The sequence below is a fragment of the Rhinopithecus bieti genome, unplaced genomic scaffold (genome assembly GCF_001698545.2).
Source record: "Rhinopithecus bieti isolate Rb0 unplaced genomic scaffold, ASM169854v2 scaffold_5626, whole genome shotgun sequence".
NCBI classification, from domain to species: domain Eukaryota; kingdom Metazoa; phylum Chordata; class Mammalia; order Primates; family Cercopithecidae; genus Rhinopithecus; species Rhinopithecus bieti.
Window position 1 is genome coordinate 6,955,066 of NW_016805666.1, and position 23,938 is coordinate 6,979,003.

Here is a 23,938-nt window from a genome sequence, read left to right on the forward strand (position 1 = left end):
TGATAAATGACAATATTCTTAAAGACTTAGCTGCATTTTTCTAAAAGCAGAATTATAAAATCAATAAGGAGAAAAAAATAAAGTTTTCTTAGAATTTCCTTATTATTAGCTAATGTGTAAGAAATAACCACTTTTATAGGTCAAAAATAGTTAAATGTGGCTGGGCGCAGTGGCTCACACCTGTAATCCCAGCACTTTGGGAGGCTGAGGCGGGTGGATCTCGAGGTCAGGAGTTTGAGACCAGCCTGGCCAACACAGTGAAACCCCATCTCTACTAAAGATTGAAAAAATTAGCTGGGCATGGTGGCACCTGTAATCCCAGCTACTTGGGAGGCTGAGGCAGGAGGATTGTTTGAACTCAGGAAGTGGAGGCTTCAGTGAGCCGATATTGCACCATTGCACTCTAGCTTGGGCAAAAAAGCGGGACTCTATCTCAAAAAAAAAAAAAAAAAAAAGTCAAATGTAGGCATACCCCTATGTGAACATCCAATATTGGGTTGTGTAGATGAAAATAATCATGCTATATATGTTCATGTCATGACTACCCACAATTGTTGAAAAATGGCTCCTTTTTTCAGGCTTAAAGCACACATCTAGCCTCTATATCACATCAGGAATCTTACATCTTTTAGCGTTCCCTGAATTCAGAAAGAATGCAGACAGCCTTGTGCACACTGCCAATGACAAAGGCATGAGGAGGAAGATTGGGATGTTGAGAAGACTGCTCATTCTGAGACAGTATGTGTCTTCCCGAATGGATTTTTTAAGGGGAATACGGCTTTTCAAAATTAGGCATTTTAGTTGGCAAAATTTCTCAGGCATTTGAAAAAGGTAAAATTACTTTCTTCAGCAATATCATGTAATAATCATGTGAAATAGTCATTTTACTTACCCAGCCTCAGGCATTCTGGAAGTTAATAGGCAGTTTTTGAGACTACCCTATGGGTAACAAAATCTAACAGTAAAATGCTGTCTCCTGATTTCACCAACTACTCACCAGCCATCATCTAAAGATTCACTACGCTATGTTCCTTTTCACTTCCTAGACTCTGCAGCCCCAAACTGTTACATTCCCAGCAAGCAATAGGTAGATCTGGTCTCAAGAAGTACCATTTCACTATAATGTAACTTGGTCATCTTTATTTTTAAAGGGGGTAATAAAGGACTTTCTCTTGACTTTCCCTACTGGGGCCAGATAAAGAGAAAATACTATTTCACCTCTTGCTAAGAGGACCAGAAATTATTCACATATCTTCTGATGGACCAACTTAAAATAATTCCAGGGTATAACTCACCTACTTCCCCATTTTTCTGATTCTAAGCTATACAACCTGCCTCACTATCTCTGCTACATCCAAGCAGGGGAGGGTTTCTCTAAGATATGTGCCTTATGAACCACAGAACAAACACTGTCTGGGATAGGCAACTTCTAATGACCCTCAGTGAGCCCCAGCTCCTAGCATCCATGCCCTGTGTAATCCACTCCCCTGGAAGTGGGCTGGATCTAGTGACTTGCTCCGAAGGAAGGGAATGCAGCAAAGGTGGTAAGATGTCACCTCTGCGACTGGTATATAAAAAACAGCAACATCTGGCCGGGCGCGGTGGCTCAAGCCTGTAAATCCAGCATTTCGGGAGGCCGAGGACGGGCGGATCACGAGGTCAGGAGATCGAGACATCCTGGCTAACACCGTGAAACCCGTCTACTACTAAAAAATACAAAAAAAACTAGCGGCGAGGCGGCGCCTGTAGTCCCAGCTACTCGGAGAGCTTGAGGCAGCGAGAATGGCGGGAACCCGGAGGCAGAGCTTGCAGTGAGCTGAGATCCAGCCACTGCACTCCAGCCTAGGGCGACAGAGCGAGACTCCGCTCAAAAAAAAAAAAAAAAAAAAAAAAAAAAAAAAAAAAAAAAAAAAAAAAAACACAGCAACAACCGTCTTGTGTGCTCTCTCTGTCTCTGGTTCTTCTTGCTTGCTTAATCTTTTAGAAGTCAACTATCACACCATGAGCTTCCTTTTGAAATGGTCCCTGTCACAAGGAACTGAGGTTGGCTTCTGTCCGCTAGCCAGTGAAAAACTGAGGTTCGGTCCAATCGCTCATGAGGCACTGAGCCTTCAACAACATGTGAGTGAGGCTGGCGAGAGATTTTTTTCCCCTCAAGCACTGATTGACTGTAGTCACGGCCAAGACCTGGTTACATCTCCTAGAGATAGCCTGAGCCAGAAGACTCAGCTAAGCCACACCTGCATTTTTTTTTTTAATCCTCTTTTTTTAACTTTTATTTTAGGTTTGGGGAACATGTGCAGGTTTGTTATAGGAGGGAACTCATGTCACGGAGGTGTGTGTTACAGATTATTTCATCACTCAGGAATTAAGCCCAGTCAGTACCCAGTAGTTGTTTTTCCCGCTCCTCTGCCTCTTCCCACCCTCTACTCTCAAGTAGATCCCAGTATCTGTGTTTTTCTTGTGTCCATGTGTTCTCATCATTTAGCTTCCACTTATAAGTGAAAACACATAGTATTTCATTTTCTGTTTCTGCATGAGTTTGCTAAGGATAGTAGCCTCCATTTCCATCTGTGTTCCTGCAAAAGTCATACTCTCATTCATTTTTATGGCTGCACTGTATTCCATGGTGTATACGTACCGCATTTTCTTTATGCAGTCTGTCATTGGTGGGCATTTATGTTGATTCCCGTGTTTTTGCTATTGTGAATAGTGCTGCAATGAACAGTCATGTGCCTGTGTCTCTATGGTAGAATGATTTATATTCCTCTGGGTATATACCCAGCATTGGGATTGCTGGTTCAAATGGTAGCTCTGTTTTAGCTCTTTGAGGAATTTCCATACTGCTTTCTACAATGGTTGAACTAATTTACACTCCCACCGATAGTGTATAAGTGTTCCCTTTTCTCTGCAATCTTGCCAACATTTGTTATTTGTGACTTTTTAATAATAGCCATTCTGACCCACACCTGAATTATTGACCCATAGGTAGCACTAGTTAATGAGCATACTCGTCTTTCATGCCATGACACCTACTTTAATTTCTGAAATTCTTCAATAAGGCTTGATTTCTGCCCAGGAGACATTCTTGCAAAAACTGTTCCATTCACCAGAATCTAAAAAGAAAAAACAACCATTGCAATATGATTGGGAAGAAGAAAACTTTTAAAAATAAAAGAACAGCCCTGAAAAATCACTCCTGGTTACTAATTTAATACAGCATTGGATGGTATGTCATTAGACCAATACCGGGAAGGGAAATAAGGAGATTTAACGCTTTAATATTGAAATTTCACTTAAAGTCCTCCATCACAACTCCATTACTTTTTTTCCCAGACCATTTTTCCAAGATGGGGTGACCACTAATCAATAATACTATAGTAACTAAGAAGCAGCAGAGCATATGGAATAAAAATGCTTGAGGAAACACAGTTCTTTCCTAATAGACACCATCTCCATAATCATAGCATAGACAGGAAAGGCTGGAAGCTGAGAAACAAGGCTCTATTCTCAGCTGTGCCAGCTAGTTGTGCACACCTTAGACAAGCAAATTAACCTCTCTGAGTCTCAGCTTTCCCTGAACTGAACTAAGAGCTTTCTAGAAGCCTTTGGGGTCTAGATTCTGGGGTCTTTGACTGCTAGGATGACAGAATTTTTAAGACACTGCTAACAGATAGTTGCTGCCCTCCCCTTATGCTCCATTAATCTCCCACATATTGACAGTGCAACCCTGCATAGCACTATTTTAAAACAGGACACACAGAGGACAAGATAACAAATGACTCTGAAAATAAACCATGGGGCCTTTGTTTCCTCTTGCTGTAATTTAAGAATCCAGACAGGGAGGGGAATAGAGCTTATCCTGACATGAGCTGGTAGGTTTCACAGAGAAGCTGGCCCTCAAAACAAGCAGCGTATCTGGAACTCCGCCGTTCTCCTGGATGGGGAGGGAAAGAAGGAGGAAGGCTGAACTGGCCACAGGGGTGAGAGAAAGTACCAGAACTCAAACTTGGAATGGGAGGCCGTGGGTCTGCCTGGGACCAGGAAGGCATAAAAAGGGCCAGAAAACTTCTTCAGGGACAATACTCCTTTGGGGGTGTTTATTCTCTAATAGTGAGGCAACCTCAGTGATCATTGTTTTCAATACTCTCCTCCTCCTTTCGCAATCGCTAATTTGAGGAGCAAAACAAAACACTTCATTTCTTCAGTACTTACTTTTGGAAGCAAGTTGGTGAAATGTTCAAATACCACTTGGTATGATTTCCCACTCATTGCAAAATGGTAACAGCTTCCTCTGTCCCCACGAGGGGTTGAACTGTTTCCAGTGTACACGCCGGTTTCCTAAAATCAAAAGGGCATCATTTCTACATTAACTCTTAAGGAGTGTCTCTGCTTTCCTATGCTTTATTGAAGGAAGAGTTTTCATATTGCCTAACAGTATGAAGGTCAGCAACAAAATAAGGTGAATTTGCCTACAGCACTTCAACCCATAGGAAGAAAACACTCCAAACATTCCCCCCAAGATTACGTAAACATATGATACTTTGACAGTATGGTACTCTGGGTCCTGTCTTGGGAGATAATATGCATGATGTCAGTCTACTGAAGAAATCTAACTATTCCGACAAGGAAGAATAGGAAAATTCTTCCCTCTTCTTCCTTCTCCTCCTCATGCAACCTTATATTTTCTAAGATCTCTTACCATTCACTTATTCAAAAATCACTCTCATTGTCTTCACTGTAAAGCAGGCACTCTTTCTTCAGTGCCTAACTCCTTTTAGGACCCAGCCTCTGACCTTTGTTATGACCCTACCTCAACAGGTAACCCTTTCTATCATGGTTCCCCAGATTCTCTTCCATACTCTACATCCCACTGCACCAGGAGTAATCCTTTTCCAAAACCCCTTCCCTCCTACCTTTCACCTGTCACAATATTTCTCTGGCTTGGTTCTAGCCCTACCTGGCTCTCAGTTAGGGAGAAGGCATCTGCTGAATGCCTGTGCATTCATTATATCAATAATCAATCATGGTTTTTCATGCAACATTTCTCAGAGAGCCTTCCATTTGTGTTTAGGACTCTAAATTCAAATATTGCAGGAGGTGAGAAAATTTTACTCATCAGATGACTTCATCTCAGGGAAAGCATTGTATTTGAAATAAAAAAAATTTGCTATGCTGAACTGGGAGGTAAGATGACACACCCCTCCCTTTCTATCCCCAGTTGCAAAATAACCAACAAAAGACATGTTCTAAAGCATCCCTCCTGAGACAGGGGCAGGAATTCCTTTTGCTTGAACTGAGAATGTGGGGAGAGGAAGTATGGTGGAGGAACCCAGGGAGGAGGAAGGCCTGAAACTGTGATACAATTTCTCCTGGTGGGAACCAAAATTTCAGTAGAGGCATTCAATTCATGAAAGTAGTATGAGCGGACTCTCAGTTACAATTCACAAAGGGCCTGGGTTACAGCATGCAGTGAAATTCAGGCAGCATGCACTGAGGTAGAAGCAAGTAGGTTCACAAGGAAATAAGCACCAGAAATCTGCTGAGAGCAGAGAGAGAGCTGTCATCTTTCACAGCCCATGCAATTAGAGGTTGAAGCAAGTTAACCCACCTCTTCCCAGGGTAGGGGCAGGGCCATTCTGTATAGCTGTGCAGTTTGTGTACTGCACAAAGACTCCTGACTGCACAAAGGCCCACTCTATACTTAACAATCTGAAAGGCTGGTTAGCCTGCAGGAAGGCAGCATTTTTGTAATTCATCACCTGTAGGGCCATATCTTTGAATTCACACAAAAGCATGGGTGTTACCTTTAGTGATGGAATGTGAGGCTACAACCCATTGTCGTCATATGAAAAAGCTATTCTGTCACAAGAGCATAGGGAGATTTCTATCTAGGGAAGCCCAGCCTCTGTTAGCTTCATGTCATAGGTATATGAATATATACCTATGGTATATATAGGTATATGGATATACAATCCAAATGCCCATGGATCTGCGTGGAATCAAATAGGCCTAAGTCTGCTTTCCTGCTCTGCAACTCACCAGTTTTTGTGTTGGGCAAGCTTACTGCTCTGAGCCTCAGTTTTCTCATTTGTAAAATTAATGGTTTGCCCAATTGCATAGGGTTGTTTTAATGACCAAGTGGAAAATATGAGTGTAAATCAGTAGTTCTCAGCCATGACTGCACACTGGAATCGCTGGGAAAAGCACCCGATGCTAGCTCCTACCCCAGGGGTTCTGGTTTAATTAGTGCAGCCTGCACTAGAAGCTTAGAAACTCCCCCAGGTGATTTTCACAGGCAACCAGAGCTGGTAGAAATGCTTTGCAAACTGTCAGACTCTGGACAGATGTGAGGGATTATTACTGAGATGACTCCTGGAGTTGAGAGAAGGCTGAGCAGTGCCAGGATTGTATTCCATCAGTCTAGACCCACGGAGGGGCCTTCTAACATTTGCTCACTGTCTTCCCAGGTCCAGTCTCTTGGTTCTCCACCAGCTGCCAGGTCACAGAGGCAGGAACAAATTCTTCTGGTTCATTGGCTTCAACAATGATCACTTGGCTGCCTGGAGGGATCATTTCAGAATTCTTTGCAACAGTAATGGCTGTTTGAAGGTTGTCACCTAGAAGACAAAGAAACTTTGCTTTCTGTATGTACAAACCTCTCTTCAGCAACAAGAACTGAGGTCGCCCTTTTCCACTCTGCTTAGTGTTCTTTGGGGGCATTTACTGCTTTCTGCCTTATTTTATCTTCCTCTCTGCTGTAGACTGCCCCTCATGGGCAAACACTATATTCCCATCTCCTTCTCACAATATTCAGCATCATATCCTGTCCATGTGTATTTCAAAACCTGTGTGAATTAATAAAGAAATACTTAAGCATTTATGACTAATCCTCAGAAGTCAGACTACTGTAAGTGGTGAATATAGCATTATCTCAGCCTGATAGCATAAAACCATCCATGGGGTCTGGAAACCAACTAAGCAAAGAACACACAGGGTCAGGCTGTGCTTGGGTTTGATGATCATACACCATGCCTGGCCCTACTGCCCTAGAGGACCATCAACCAGAGGCTCAATCCTCTGTGCAGAGGGATCATTGGGTTTCTTGATGAGAACACGCCCATTCTTGCTCATTTACTGTGAGCCTAGAGGCACTGCACAGATCCTGGCTAGGAGGGGTCGTCATTAGACAAAAGAGAATGAGATACAGTCCCTACCTCCAAAGCTTCTGGTCCTGTCGGGGCAGCTGTACATGTTTTCAGGTAAGGGACTACAGGGTAACAAATTCAACAACAAAACATTTTTCTCTGTCTCTGACACATGAACTCAGCTCACACATCTTGTTCTTATGCCTGGGATACAATCAACTTGCCAGGCACCTAGAAACAAATATATACCTGTAATCATCACAGTCCTGATACGAGCCTCGCACAGTTCCTTCAAGACCGGTTTGGTTTCTTTTTTCAAACGATTCTCCATGATGAGAAGTCCCAGAAATGTTAACTCTGACTCCACTTTTTCTCTTTGTATTCAGGAGAAAATCAATATTAAAGTATATCTATGTAGGCTCAATAGTTCAATTTATTTCTTCTTTCAAAAATTTCTTTATAAGTCTTATTAATGTAATACAGGCACATTTAAAAATCAAAACAAACTTAAAAGCTTATAATGAAAACCAACAGTCTGTGTCTCCACACCATCTCACCCCTCTCCTAGAGGCAACCACTTCTAAATCTGTTTTTTCCAGTTTCCAACTCTATTTTTAAAAGCAATGTGCTTATCTTCCAACTCTTCTATTGGTTTTTAAATATGTTAATCCAATATACTTTATTTTTTAATTTATCATAGCTTTCTCTTTTTTGAGTCTGCAACCGTTTCAGTTTATTTGGCATTTGTTAAGTGCATTCTGCATACATACAAGACACGATAGTAGTAGTTGAATCCGGTGTCATTCATCTTAGTCTCCATCTGTCACCTTGAATAATATTTATTGGCATCACACAGGGCTCTGAACAGTTTTCAGAATTTGAAGGTGGCTTATAGTCCAACTGGGTTCCATTAGTTATATAGGAACTTTCCTCTGAAATGGAATGATTCTAGGGTGGCTTTTAAAAGTAAATCTGGGGCCAAGAACTCTTTTTTGTTCTTTGTTCATTTTTCTGTGCACCATGGTGTTAAGATTACAGGGAGATAGGTTTAAACAATATGCATACAGCTATGAAGCCATTACTATAATCAAGGTAATAAACATATCCATCACCTCAAAAAGTTTCCTTCTGCCCTGTTTTATATGTATGTGTGCATGTGTGTTAAAATCACTTCTCTAGAAGGTATTCATCTTGCATAACTGAAACTTTATACCCATTAACGACAACTTCCTATTTCTCTCTCCCGCTAGCCCTTGGTAATCACCATTCTACTCTCTACTCTCTACTTCTATGAATATGTCTATTTCAGATGCTTCAGATAAGTAGGATCACACAGTATTAGGCCTTCTGTGACTGGTTTATTTCACTTAGTGTGATGTCTTTCAGTTTCATTCATTCAGTTTCATTCATGTCTCATATGGCAAGATTTTCTCCTTTTCTAAGGCTTAATAATATTCCATTATATGTACATATTACATTTTTAAAATCCATTCATCCACTGATGAACATTTAGGTTGTTTCCATATCTTGACTATTATAAATAATGCTGCAATGAACATAAAGGTGAAGATATCTTTTTTTGAGATCCCAGTGTCAGTTCTTTTGGATATATACTCAGAAGTGGGATTTTGGATCATTGGATCATACGGTCATTCTATTTTTAATTTTTTAAAGAATCTCCACATTGTTTTCCATAGCAGCTGTACCATTTTACAATGGTTCCAATTTCTCTATATCCTTGTCAACACATGTTTTCTTTTCAAATAGCCATCCTTACAGGTATCAGGTGATATTTCATTGTGGTTTTGATTTGCATTTCCCTAATGCCTAGTAAAGTTGAGCACTTTTTCATATATCTGTTGGCCATTTGTATGTCTTTGTAGAAATGTCTATTTAGGGCCTTTGTTCATTTTTAAATTGGGTTATTTATTGATTTTTGCTATTGAATTGTGTCTTCTGTACATTTTGGATATTAATTTCTTATCAGATATATGGTTTGCAGAGATTTTCTGCCATTTTATAGGTTGCTGTTTCACTGTTATTTCCTTTGCCGTGCAAAGCTTTTCAGTGTGATATCCACCAGCAAAAGAATGAAACTGGACCCTTATCTTATACCATACGTAAAAATCAACTCAAAATGGATTAAACACTTAAACACAAGACCTGAAACTGTGAGACTACTAGAGGAAAACATAGGGAGAAATCTTCTTGACATTGGTCTCGGCAATGATTTCATGGCTATGACACCAAATGCACAGGCAACAAAAGCAAAAACAGACAAATGTTCTTTGTTTCTATTTTATGATGCTTCTTCTCGTTCAGTACTTTAGGCACTTGGCTGCTTCTTCCCCTACAACCTTCCCAGCAGTACTTGCATTAAAGCCTTTGTACCTACCATTTGTATTCCCTGCAATGCTCTTCCTCTGGATATCTGCACGTCTTTCTCTCTTATTTTACTAGATGTCTGTTAAAATGTTGCTCCTCTGAGGACTTTGCTGATTGCCCAAGCAAAATGACATTCTCTGTCTTTTTTAAAAGTCCTCTTAACTTACTTTATACTTTCCCCCTCAGGTCATTTAAGAACCACTAGTGGGACAATATTTTATGGGTTTATTTTATAATCTATTTCCCCAACTAGGATATAAGATTCGTGAGGGCAGGATTTTATTTTATTCACTTCTGAATAAATTCTGAATTCCTTGAGCATCTGACACACAGTTAAGTTTAATACAAATCTGCTAAACCAGTGAAGGGGCGAGCCTTGATGAAGTATTCCTCCTGTTGTTTCAGTTTGGGGTGACCTTTTAAGTCATCTCAAAAAACTTTTCTACTTCCCCATTTTGACTCCAATTTTTAAGAAGTTTTAAATTTTCTAGTTGGAAAACTTTTCTAAATAGAATTTGATTCTAAGAAAATCAAAACCCTATCCTTTTATTCTGTTTGAAAATAGTAACTAAATTCTGAGAAGTATAATAGGCTCCTGATATTCCCTGAAAAAACCTGGAATGGTTGGAATTCTAGCACATTTTATCTTCATTTTCTTATTTTGTTATATTCATAATAATGTCTATCCTACTAGTGGTTCTCATATGAGAACAGCACAGCTGCATTTGTATGTGACAGCTGGGTGATGGCTACACTCCATCTCTAGCTACATAGATCTTTTCTTCACACATGTCCTTAACGTGGATTATTCAAATTTGTGTTTAAAAAATTACAAATCCTATGTGGTCTGGACCTTTATGTTTGCTCAAGAACAGCTAACACCTGGAATGTTAAATCTGAGAATGTCATTCATATATTTCAAAATGAGCTTTGTGATCCTGTTTCAAATATTAAAATGTCATGGCTGAAAGCCTCCTTGGAGATCATCCAGTTGCATATTTTATAGATGGTGAAACAAGCACAGAATAAGGAAGGGACTATGTTTACTAATTAACTTAGAGTCAATGGACTTAGGTTGCAAATAATAATGTTAAACCAAGGATATCAGTATCTTACATGAAGGGGCTAGCTGTATATAAATAAGCATTTATCAGCAACACAAATCCAATGTAAGAAATAAATAGATTGTCTGCTATTCAATTTTCCACAGTATTTTTTTACTCCTTTGTCATAGATAATTTAAAAATAGCCTTTAAAAACTGAAGAACTTTGAAAGAAAAAATAATTTATAAATTATCCTCTAATGAGGACAACTTATCCCTGTAAGGTAATTAAGAATACTGAATTTTATTTCTCATAAGTAATTCAATTTGCACTTGTTACCTTCACAGATATGAAGGAGGTGTTGTAGTATTGAGCACTGAAATAAAACATGTCTAAAGGATTCTGAAAATCTTCCAAAGCGCCAACTGTCTCCCTCTCTCAACCCCTCTGTGTATGGGACACCCAAGTCGATTGGTCACATAATGCTCTGAGGTTGAAGGAGCGTTGGTGGTTTTGATGGGATTGGCGCTGAGACTAAAGTTGGCATAACATAGTGCCAAACAGAGATAACACACTGGTATCTTGGAGTCAGAAGCTCTCAAGTACCATCCTTGTTCTGCCACCAACCAGCATTGTGACCTGAGCAAGTCGTCTCCAGTATCACCTACAATTGTCCATCTCTGAATCAGGGGACTGTACAAGATTAAGTCTCTGTCTCCCAGAGACTTCAAGGTGATGAGAACTGTCCATCTGTTCATCTCCAGGACTCACACTTCACGGACACAAAGCCTGCTCTAGTGTCCTTTTCTGAGTTGCTTACCTGGCTAAGTGCTCCACGTCTGAAAGATTCCCCGTCTTTATGGTTTTGTGGGCAAGAGCAATGACACGGAATCCTTGCACCGTGTACTTCCTCAGTTCCTGTGGGAAATCCTTAGGCACTGCCAGGGTAGAAGAAACAGGTGAGTGCAAGGTCATGCTGAAGCTGGTCTAAGCAAGACTCCAGGACACAGAGGACACAGCCATTGTACCTTGTCTTATCTTTCATTCCATAAAAGTGCTTTAATAGAAAACTTCAGCTATTGGCTACAAACCACTTCATCAGTGTGTTCGTATTATTCTGATGGAAATAAATGCCAAAGATGTGCTGGCCATTTCCTGTGTTATGTATCCCTCCAAAATTCATATGTTGAAGCCTAATCTCTAATGCAATAGTATTTGGAGGTGGGGACTTTGGGAGATAGTTAGGTCATGAGGGTGGAGCCCTCGTGAATGAGATTGATGCCCTAAGAAAACACATCTCTCTCCACCACGTGAGGATACAGCAAGAAGGCAGCCAGCCATCTGCAAACCAGAAAGAAAGCCCTCTCCAGGAACCACACTGGGCAACACCTCCATCCTGGCCTTTCCAGTCCCAAGAACTGTGAAGAATACATTTTTGTTGTTCAAGCACCCAGTCTATGGTCTTTGGTTATAATAGCACAAGCTGACTCAGACAAACTGGGTGTCAAATGCACCCACTGGGTCCAGTAAGAACAGACCTCAGGACTATGGGTACTTGGATAAAATGAGAGAAACAGCTGATCTTCTAGATCGGGGTAAAAAAACAAACAAACAAACAAACTAGGATGCACAGGCTAAATAGCTTGTTTTTATAAATGAAGTTTTACTGAAACACGGCCATGCCCATTTGATTGTTCATTGTCTATGGCTGCTTTGAGGCTTCAGTGACAGTGTTGAGTACCTGAAATGGAAGCCATGTGGTTGGCAAAGCCTAAAGTCAGAACTACCTTGCTCTTTACAGAAAAGTTTGACAATTCCTGCTTTAGGTGAAAGATGACACAATGCCAACATTCGTGTGTTTTAGCATGGCAATCACAACTATGTTTATAAAATCTTTATGATTTATAATGTACCTATAAGGGTATTAGAGGGAACCACAGAACAAAGGGAGGTATAGTAGCTTAGGTGGCAAATCAACTAAGTTCTATTCTCCCCATTCCACTTCCATGTGGACCTTAGTCACGCTAAGTCTCTCTTCTGCACCTTAGTTTCTCATCCATAAAATGAGAAGTTTCCAGATCTCTCTGTCTCCGTTCATTTCAGACTTTCTGTAATTCTAAAATATTCCTGGAGGTGGGAATCTAATTTCAGAAAGTTCTTAGCTCTCTATTTCTAAAAATGGGGTAGGGTGGTGGTGGAAATCACTGAAGATAGTATTAGCATAAGTCAAAGATTGCAAGTTGGGAAAACAGGAAGAACAGGAAGAGCTGCCAGGAAAACGAGTGCCAAGTGACAGGTCCAAATCCTTATGAGAGAGCAGGGGCAATAGACACCAGTTTAAATGCCAAGAAGATGCTCAGTTGTACCCATGTAGCTGAAACAAAACACACACAGTATATGTTGTCATCAGTGAAGGAGAGCGTTAATGAGACCAATGCTGAAGATCAAAGTCAGAAGAAAAGGGGCTACTTTTTTTTTTTTTGAGACGGAGTCTCGCTCTGTCACCCAGGCTGGAGGGAGGGCAGTGGCGCGATCTCTGCTCACTGCAAGCTCTGCCTCCCAGGTTCACGCCATTCTCCTGCCTCAGCCTCCCGAGTAGCTGGGACTACAGGCGCCGCCACCATGCCCGGCTAATTTTTTGTGTTTTTAGTAGAGATGGGGTTTCACTGTGGTCTCCATCTCCTGACCTCATGATTCACCCGCCTTGGCCTCCCAAAGTGCTGGGATTACAAGTGTGAGCCACTGCACCCGGCCCAAAAAGGGGCTACTTCTAAGGTTTATAAAAAGACTCCCAATAGAGAAGTTAAAGGAATCATTTGCCAAATCTAGAATTCTCTGCACAAGTTGATGGCCATCAGCAATCATAAGGAGTGTCTACATGAAAATCAGAAGACAAAAGATCAGTTTTATCCAAATGAACTCATTTGAATGCAACAACATTCATAAATCTGGCTGCTGCTTAAAGAGTGCATATGTTTATAAGACTAAAAAGCAATACAAATCAGCTCAAAATCTGGCCCAGAAAGATGAAATTGCTGTGAAAATGATAAATTATCTTGCTCTAACACCATTGAATTTACTCTAATCACTTTTATTTCTAAGATATTTATCTTTTCTATATTCTCCTCCCATCGATCTATCTGATTCTCCCTGGAGGTGACAGAGCAGCCATGTCTGCAGAACTTACCTAGCGTACAGACCTCTCCCTTCGCTTCCCTCATTCACACCTCCCCTAGTTCTCTGACCCTCAGTAGCTCCCTGTTCTGGCTCCGGATGCAAGCTTCACATCTCATCTCCTTCCCAGATGCCCCACTGTGGTTGTACTTTTCTTACTGCACCCACAGCCAGATATTTAGTCGCTACCTCCCAGCCTTGAAATGATTGCCCCTGCTTCTTAGGATCTACTGGGCCTGCTTTGTACCCACCCGGGAAACAGGCAGCTCCACGTTCACTGATGGTGAAGCTTTCTGTGTTTGTTGGCTTTATGTATTTGGTCTCGGCTGGTCACAGTGGCTCACACCTACAATCCCAGCACTTTGGGAAGCTGAGGCAGGCAGATCCCTTGAGGCCAGGAGTTCGAGACCAGCGTGGCCTACATGGTGAAACCCTGTCTCTACTAAAAATACTAAAATTAGCTGGGTGTTGTGGCATGCTCCTGTAATCCCAGCTACTTGGGAGGCTGAGGCAGGAGAATCACTTGACCTTGGGAGGTGGAGGCTGCAGTGAGCCGAGATGGTGCCACTGCCCTCCAGCCTTGGGGACAGAGCAAGAGTCTGTCTCAAAAAAAGAAAGAAAAGTATTTTACTTCTTGAAAGAGAAAATTATCAGTACCTGTTCCAGATCTGCAGAACCTGGCCACCATTTCTGGGGCACCCTTCATGTAGACATGGAAGTGATTCTCCCCAGCTAGCTGAGCGATCACCGACATCCTCTGCAGGCTCGAGGAAAATGGAAACTGGCGCAAGGTGGCGATGGCTTCCACCGGACTCTGCAAGCCCATCAACAACAGGGAGCTTAACAAGCTGCTATTTCCAAATGCAGTATTCCAAATCCAATATTTCGTGATATTTCCAAACGCACACCAACAAAAAGGCTTTACTGTGCAATGAGCCCAGAGACATCTTGATGTAGTATATTTGTCACAATATTGATTTTTTTTTCTCTTTTTCTGGCTGCCTTAAAGCGACTCCCTCAACAAGTTGTCTATACTGCAAGGACCTTCCCCTGGAGAAATCCTAATCACCTTCCAAGCCAAGCTCACAGGTCATCTTCTCTGGTGCTTTTATCTCCCAGAAACAGTATGCACTCCCATGTCAGGACTCTTGAAACTCTTTCTTCAGCCTTGATTATAGCAGTTGTCATGTTGTGTTGCACTTCTTTGCACCTATATTGATTTTTCTACCAGTCTACCCGTTCCTCCAACCCAGAACCAAGTGTGTCTTGTTTCGAAGCCTCTTTATCTGCTAGCACCTAGCACAGTGCTCTAGTCTACACAGGTAGTGTTTGTTGAATAAATTAATAGATAAATTCAGAAATGAAAGAGACAGCAAACCAACCATGGAAACTGTTAGGATAAGGCAAAATAATAGGACCATAAAAATATATGAAAGTCAGAAATGTTTTACCAGTTTTACGGGGAAAGAGCTATGTGATACAAAGAAGGAAATCATACCTGACTGGCTTTTGGTCCTGGTTTTATGATGTTTGAAACTGACATCCCAAATTTGCAGGAGTCTACATTGCAATCTTCCATTTTCTGTTATAAAATGAAAACATTCATAAGATTCTTTGAAGAAAAATAGTAAGACATAAATATCTCTTATTTGCACAATACTTTAATCTTTTCAAAGCCCTTTTTACATATTTTCTCTTCCAGCCCAATTATCTTAATATTGTCATTGTTAAATTTCTGTTGTGTCGATTTATATTAGGGGACTTATTATAGAATGTCAAAGGCCAAAAATATTGTGAATTCATTTTAAGAAGTAATTGATGAAAGAAGTGCTAGCTACAGATCCATGGATCTTTCTAAATGATTATATCTAGTAACTGGAGGAAGGACTGTGTGGAGATGTAGTCTCCAACATTGCTGAGCACCATAGCTCTCAGATGAGTTAGGATTGGGTCCTGAGATAAACATGGGACTAGTTCTTCATACTATACCTATGCTATTAGCCTAATTGAGTTAACTAGGGAGTTGGCATGTCAGCTGCTAGCAGATTAGAAAGCCTGTTTGAAAATGACTTGTATTCTTTGGATATTACAACAGAAGTCAATAGCTCTGAGAAGCCAATATATAAATAGTAGAGGTCAGAAAACAGGAGATAGTATTTGGTTTCCACTCTGCCACTTAGCTCTTTAACCTTGGGGACACCATTTTATTTCTCCAGACCTAAATTTCTTCTGAAAAGTAATCCGACAGTCTGAAAGGACAGTTGCCCTCCTCTGTATGTGGAGTGGAAGGTTCCTAGTTACCAAAAGATACCCAGGACAGCTTCTGACCCAGCTCTAAACTCAGTGAATAATCGTGCATTTTTATGCTTTGTTTGGGATGGATACAACTATTCTTACAGATGATTCTTACAGAGCTAATATTAAAGATTTATATTCCCAAACAAGTATGTTATTTGTAAAGATAGACCAGCTCTCCTATAATGGAGAGGGGGATGTAGTTAGGGCCAGGACCAAAGCCAGATATAAAATGACCCTGCACAACTCATCATGTCAATCCCAATGATTCTGGTGAGGACATTGCTTAGAGTAAATACACTGATTCCTCTCCATTGAGATCCGGAGAATTGGTCACTGTGTCAAATTTTTGTCCACAGCAAATGCTCTATTTTAACTTACTGATATCAGAAGTTACCCTTTTTACCAGGTTTCCTCTTTCATTGATTTGCCCTCTAGAAAGCTAAAATTTCCCTATTATACATCTTTGTATTAGCTTCTTTGGTAGGTGTGCTTCGTTTCCCTGCAATCATTTGTTTCCATTCTTTTGCAGCTATATTTAACTGCTGTACTGTATTTTATACATCATTGTACATAGCTTTAGGATGTTCTTTAGAGGCAGCAGGATGTAATTAACTAACTGGTTAATTAGTGAACACCCTCTACTTGTTTGGCTCTTCACCGGCTCAAAGCCCCTTTAGATTCATAGTCTCAGTGCTCACAAGTCTGTGAATGAGGCATTATTTCCCCAAATGTACAGATGAGGTCACAGACTCAGTCCTGGCTCTGGCTTTGTGATCACCCAGCTGGAGAGTGGTGAAATGCGAGGGGTTCCCACTGTGGCAGCCTCCAGTATGGGTTTATATCCTTCCGTTTTCATTCACACTCAGCTCAGGAGATTGAACCAGTTGGATGCAGCCCTCCAGTTTGGTGTCTAGACTTATGCTTTACAATATACAGTCACTGCCAGCCACTTGTGGCTATTTAAACTATTTAAAATGGAATCAGATTAAAATTTCAGTTTCTCAGTTGCAGAGCCACATTTCAAGGGCTCAGCAGCCACATATGCCTCGTGGCTGCTCTACTGGAAAGTACTGCTTTAGACCACTGTTTCTCTGATAGTGTTTTGGAAAACACTGATGTTTTGGAGAACAGGCTGGGTTATGGGTGTCAATAAGGTTTTTGAGGTCAGATAGATTTGGTAAATGCTGCATCTCATATTCCCTCTTGAATATTCACAAAGCACCACAGTGTATTAAAGAAATGCAGTCAAGAAATGAGTTTCACTTTGTTTAAACAACAGTTTCCAAGCTTGTTCAAGAATGGATGCCTATCTCACACAGCACCCATTAACAGAGTTCTTTGGGCCACAGGTTGGGAAGTTCTGGTCGCGTTGCCCATTCATACATATGTTATTATGAATCTTCTCCGTGTTTTAACAGAACTTAGAAAAGCTTCAGCACGCCCAGTAAAGATTTCCTCAGGTCCTCATCTTTCCATTAAACTATCACCTTACCCAGGCAGTGCCCTCAAACATTTTGAGGTCCAGAGGGTCTCCCTGGATGGTTCCACTGAGAAGGATCAGAGAGTGGCAGCTGGCCATGGCCGCACACAGTGGGCCCCATGGCACAGCCTGGCCCGAGGCAAAGCTGTGGGCTTCCTGGAAGCTGGTAGAGAAGGTAGAGAAGGTAAAGTCTTTGATAAAATCATTTTGCACACTCTGTCCCTTAAATCTTACTAAAGTGGAGCTCCAAACACCTAATTTTTTTTTTTTTTTTTTTAAGTTCTGGGATCAATGTGCAGAAAATGCAGGTTTTTTACATAGGTGAACGTGTGCCATGGTGGTTTGCTGCACCTATCAATCCGTCATCTAGGTATTAAGCCCAGCATGCATCAGCCATTTGTCCTGGTGCTCTCCCTCCCCTCATCCCCCGACAGGCTCTGGTGTAAGATGTTCCCCTCCCTGTGTCCATGCATTCTCATTGCTAAGCTCCCATTTACGAGTCAGAACAAGCGGTGTTTGGTTTCCTGTTCATATTTTAGTTTGCTGAGGATGATGGCTTCTAGCTTCATCCCTGTCCCTGCAAAGGACATGATCTCATTTCTTTCTTTGGCTTCATAGTATTCCATGGTATATATGTACCACATTTTCTTTCTTTTTTTTTAATTATACTTTCAGTTCTAGGGTACATGTGCACAATATGCAGGTTTGTTACATATGTATACTTGCAAACACCTAATGTTAATGCTCAGAACCTTCCCATGGCTCCTCGTGCTCCAAATGATAAAGTCCAAGCCCCTTAGCCTGATATTCAAAGTCCTATCCACTTTGGATCTACCTTACCTTACAGTGTCCAGTCCTACTAATGTCCTTTATGCCTTGTACTCTAGATCCAGATTAAACTTCTTGCTACTGCTATGCTTGTCCGGCGACTTCTCTATCCTTAAGCCCCTGGCCACTTGGTTTATTTTTTAAACAGGGTGTTTTGCCTGCAGAGTTATCTTTATAAAAACATTTGAGTTGGATATGGATTGTGTTCTCAACAGAGTTTGCCACTGGCCAATCAAGAACATAGCTTCGGAGGCTTTGGATAGAATTACAGGGACTTCTGTCATGTTACTGGAAGCCAGCTCATGTAATGGCAGCATTGTGGGAAGGCCCATCAACAGGCAGCTCGGAGTCACACCTGCCAACTCGGCAGAGCTGTCCGCAAAAAGCCGCACACCCTAGGCAAGAAGTCTCTAGGGCTATTCAGGGAGCAGCAAATCAGGGCTAGGAAAGAAGGCTGCATGGACACGGAAGCGTTTCTCACTGCTCAGCCCTTTAGAGCTTGCCCCTACTTCCTGAAGCGCCCTGGACAGCCCACCTCTAAAGCCCGTTTTTCTCTTTGATGATACAAACTGGCATCTTGCACCTCCCTCTCCTCCCACCCTACAGCTGAATAGTGAGTGTGTCTAGTTGTTTCTAGTCTCCGAAAACCTTCAGAGTACCAGGGACAAGGGAGGAAGATAGAGGGGTGGAAACTGTGGACATCTTTTTTTTCCCTTTCACTGCTCTGGCCAATAGAGTCCTTGCCTGTCTGGATGAAGGGCTGGCCGGGACATCTGAGCACCAGGAGCAGAGACACAGGAGTAGGGTCAAAGCTCAGGTGTTCCTTGTCACCCAGTCCAGGGCATCTTCTGCAACATCACACTGCTTGTCTGCTGTTACCTTGTGCCATGCTGTACCTGGCCCCTTCATCATCCTGGGAGTCCCCTGCAAAGTATCTTCTGTCACTGACAGCAGACTCAGCCGCTGTTGGAGCCAAAATGGGGTACTCAGAGCTTAAGAGCAGAGGCCATCACCACGCAATTTGAGAAGGCAGGTCTTAGCCCATAGGGAAGGAGCTAGAAGCCACGAGATACCATGAGGAGATTCACCCTCTGGGGGCCCTCCTTCCCTTCTGTAGCTCTTTCTGGAGTAGACATTTATGTGATTGTCCTCTCTTCTCCCTAGTGCCAGCTTTTAGCCCGCAGCTGTAAAATTCTCACGTCCCTCAAAACTTATCTGGAGTGCCATCTCCTTCAGGTGGCTTTCTTTGATTCACTAAATTTCAAAATTAATTTGTCTTTACCCACCATGTAATTACATAAAAGTCAGGACTTCATGTTATATCAAACAATCTCTATTTCTTCTCCATTCTGACATCTCTGCCTTAATAGTAACAATTTTCATGGCCTGTGTTGTACATCAAAGGTGGGTGTATTTGCACCTTTTTATCCCACTATACTGTGAACTGCTTTTCCAGATTTCTCACCACCACCTGCCTGCACTAGCCACCCAGGAAGTTCTGTAGTTTTTAACTAAGCATGGTCTTCATTTCACTCTTGTTTCTCTGTTTTATTCATTTAGTTCCTTAATTATCCACCTCATCCTACTCCATTTTTCATGGAGATTTCGAAGACCTACTTTTCCTTTCTGATTCTGAAATTAGAATTCATTTAAGCAAGTTAGAATAATTAGGAACTTGTTCCAGCCAATTATTATATATATTTTATGTGACATTCATCCCTCAACACCCAAAAGATGGATTTGAGTATCATCCAGGTAACTCCACCAAACACACCTTCCATTTTCATATAAGAGGCCTACCAGTTGTCAGCAGTAGGGACAGTCTGCCAGAGGTCCAGCCCATCTTCAGTGAGAGTGCCAGTCTGAATAAAAATAAAAATCAATGTTAGCATAAGATTTAAACCTTTTAATTATATTGTAATTTAAACAAATCCCAAGCTTCTAAGATATTATAGTAGATCCAATAGTCTAAATACCTTATTTGTAAGTACCCAATTTTAAATCAGAGAAGAGTAGCCATAAGATAAATTAAGCAGGTGATACATGATCCGCAAAAGACCATGTCGATAATTAGGTGATTTCAGTTTCTCATTATAAGGAAAAAATGAAAGTGTTTTGTTTTGGTTTGGTTTGTTTATTGCTATGACTGTTGCTGTTATTATCAGGAGAGGTTCAGTACAAGAACCAGCCCAAGTCTGACTTTTAGTTGTCACCTGCTGTCTTGCCAAGGCAGAGCTCAGAACATTTTTTTTCTTCATTTTCAAGACTGTTCGATTCACAGTTTGCCATCTGGTTCACAGTAATTTTCTAAAAATATGGGTGACACAGTGACTGTCCAGATTGATAATGAAATGTTGATAAAGGGCTTTGAGACTATAGAGAGAAAGTAAGTGCTAATAATAAATATCAATTAATGCCCATAAGTGGGTTTTATTGTTAGATCAAGGGAAAAATAGCTCAGAGATTTGATTCGCCATACTATGGGACAGTATTTGTTAGATAATGTAACAGAGAAAGGAAAATGGAACTGAGTACTATCACAGCACTTCTAATTTCCTCATTGCTTCACAGGCATTTATTATTTACAGACTCTGGTGTCTTATTGCAATAGGTGAACAGTTTTAGGCCTGCTTAACACATTGAGTAAGTGGAGTTGGCTACAGCTGCTTCAACACTGCCAGGACCTACCGGAGCTTTACCTAGCATGGTAGAATACCCTGTTTCAACACCAACACCCAAGTCTCTGACACTACTTTTTAAGGCTATCTCTACAGAAGGCACTGAATTTTCTAGCTTTCTATACAATAGCAACCTCCATCATTACAGCACATCCATTAGCATAATGCTTTATAGCAAAGTGTTTACAATGATTTGCATTTTCACAACTGAGTTAACAGAGTGGAGGCAGGTTAGAGGCGAAATGAGACTAAGGTCATAGCGGCCTGTAGGTTGGAGAGGAAGAACCAGAATCCAGCCCTTCTGGAGTCTTCCACCAAACTAGAAAATGTTAAGTGAATCATACAGGGTATGTGGAAAGATGAAGCTCTTTCTGAGTTTCAAGATTAAATAATTAAGAAAACTTTGATTCATTCATTTATTTGAACTTCACAAAGAAGGCGCTAACACACGAGTGAATTATTTCTTAAACAACAACTTTCTGAAAACGAGCTATTTGTTTCATTTCTCTCCTGCATTTTGTAAAGGACCCCACCATGTTTGATTTCCAAATCCACACAAGTTGTTGCATTTCAAAAAGAGTTTGCAACTTAATTCAAACCGATATGTTTTCCTGATGATGTTTTTAAACATCAATATTTTGAACATGAAAGCAGAGATGATCCTGCAGCAAAACAGATATTAGACTATGTTATTTCTCTATGAAAATGACCACTAAACAATAAAACTAACCATAAATAGAGAGAAAACGAAATTATAGTTGAGGTTCTAAGGGGAATCAGATAGAAAGAGAAAACCTTTTAGCATAAATACAAGCCCAGGCTTGGGCTGAATTGAATAAAAAGAAAGTACTTGTCTTACAGAAGTTGTAACAAACCAATAGAAAATAGAAACATATATGGGAATGAATGGACTCAGAAACTCAGTGACAGATATCTCCAAAACTGAAAATAACACTAGATGAAAATTCACTTAATGGCAGAGTGCTTTATCCCAACATGACGGTGATAGAATTTTATAATGTGAAAGCTGGAAAGAAACTCAGAGATGATTGTGGTTGAATCTTCTTTTCTTAAAAAGTCACACAGAGGGAATAGGAACAGCTCCAGCCTACAGCTCCCAGCATGAGCACCGCCGAAGATGGGTGATTTCTGCATTTTTAACCGAGGTACTGCGTTCATCTCACTGGGGCTTGTTGAACAGTGGGTGCAGGACAGTGGGTGCAGCCCACTGAGTGTGAGCCGAAGCAGGGCGAGGCATTGCCTCACCCAGGAAGCACAAGGGGTCAGGGAATTCCGGTTACAAGCCAAAGGAAGGTGTGACAGACGGCACCTGGAAAATCTGGTAAATCACACCCTAACACTGCGCTTTTCCAACAGTCTTAGCAAACAGCACACCAGGAGATTGTATCCCATGCCTGTCTTGGAGAGTCCCACACCCATGGAGCCTCACTCATTACTAGCACAGCAGTCTGAGATCAAACTGCAAGGTTGCAGCGAGGCTGGGGAAGGGGCACCCGCCATTGCTAAGGCTTGAGTAGGTAAACAAATTGGCTGGGAAGCTCGAACTTGGTGGAGCCCACCTTAGCTCAAGGAAGCCTGCCTGCCTCTGTAGACTCCACCTCTGGGGGCAGGGCATAGCTAAACAAAAAGCAGCAGAAACCTCTGCAGACTTAAATGTCCCTGTCTGACAGCTTTGAAGAGAGCAGTGGTTCTCCCAGCATGGAGTTTGAGATCTGAGGAGGGACAGACTGTCTGCTCAAGTGGGTCCCTGACCCCCAAGTAGCCAAACTGGGAGGCAACCCCAGCAGGGGCAGACTGACACCCCACACGGCCAGATACCCCTCTGAGACGAAGCTTCCAGAGGAACGATCAGGCAGGAAAATTTGCTGTTCAGCAATATTCGCTGCTCTGCAGCCTCTGCTGCTGATACCCAGGCAAACAGGGTCTGGAGTGGACCTCCAGCAAACTCCAACAGACCTGCAGCTGAGGGACCTGACTGTTAGAAGGAAAACTAACAAACAGAAAGGACACCCACACCAAAACCCTGTCTGTACCTCACCATCATCAGAGACCAAAGGTAGATAAAACCACAAAGATGGGGAAAAAGCAGTGCAGAAAAGCTGGAAATTCAAAAAATCAGAGCACATCTCCCCCTCCAAACAAATGCAGCTCCTTGCCAGCAACGGAACAAAGTTGGACGGAGAATGACTTTGAGGAGTTGAAAGAAGAAGGTTTCAGATGATCAAACTTCTCCAAGCTAAAGGAGGAAGTTCGAACTCATCACAAAGAAGCTAAAAACCTTGAAAAAAGATTAGATGAATGGCTAACTAGAATAATTAGTGTAGAGAAATCCTTAAATGACCTGACGGAGCTGAAAACCATGGCACGAGAACTATGTGACGAATGCACAAGCTTCAGTAGCCGATTCGAACAACTGGAAGAAAGGGTATCAGTGATTGAAGATCAAGTGAATGAAATGAAGTGAGAAGAGAAGTTTATAGCAAAAAGAGTAAAAAGAAATGAACAAAGCCTCCAAGAAATATGGGACTATGTGAAAAAACAAAATCTACATCTGATTGGTGTACCTGGAAGTGATGGGGAGAATGGAAACAAGCTGGAAAACACTCTGCAGGATATTATCCAGGAGAACTTCCCCAACCTAGCAAGACAGGCCAGTGTTCAAATTCAGGAAATAAAGAGAATGCCACAAAGATACTCCTCAAGAAGAGCAACTCCAAGACACATAATTGTCAGATTCACCAAAGTTGAAATGAAGGAAAAAATGTTAAGGGCAGCCAGAGAGAAAGGTCGGGTTACCCACAAAGGGAAGCCCATCAGACTAACAGCAGATCTCTCAGCAGAAACTCTACAAGCCAGAAGAGAGTGGGGGCCAATATTCAACG

The 23,938-nt window shown here is 41.5% G+C and overlaps 1 protein-coding gene across 1 annotated transcript in view; it reads right to left on the minus strand.

Annotated features, from left to right (window-relative positions):
• Positions 1–23,938, minus strand: part of ATP13A5 (ATPase 13A5) — a 117,540-nt gene that overhangs the window by 33,307 nt on the left and 60,295 nt on the right. The window contains exons 13-21 of the mRNA XM_017873449.1: positions 20,158–20,219; positions 17,542–17,692; positions 15,250–15,333; positions 14,409–14,565; positions 11,398–11,515; positions 7,398–7,522; positions 6,460–6,620; positions 4,216–4,341; positions 3,037–3,116 (exon numbers count right to left, since the gene is read on the minus strand). Coding sequence (XP_017728938.1) covers positions 3,037–3,116; positions 4,216–4,341; positions 6,460–6,620; positions 7,398–7,522; positions 11,398–11,515; positions 14,409–14,565; positions 15,250–15,333; positions 17,542–17,692; positions 20,158–20,219 — 1,064 coding nt within the window. The remainder of the gene's footprint in view (positions 1–3,036; positions 3,117–4,215; positions 4,342–6,459; positions 6,621–7,397; positions 7,523–11,397; positions 11,516–14,408; positions 14,566–15,249; positions 15,334–17,541; positions 17,693–20,157; positions 20,220–23,938) is intronic.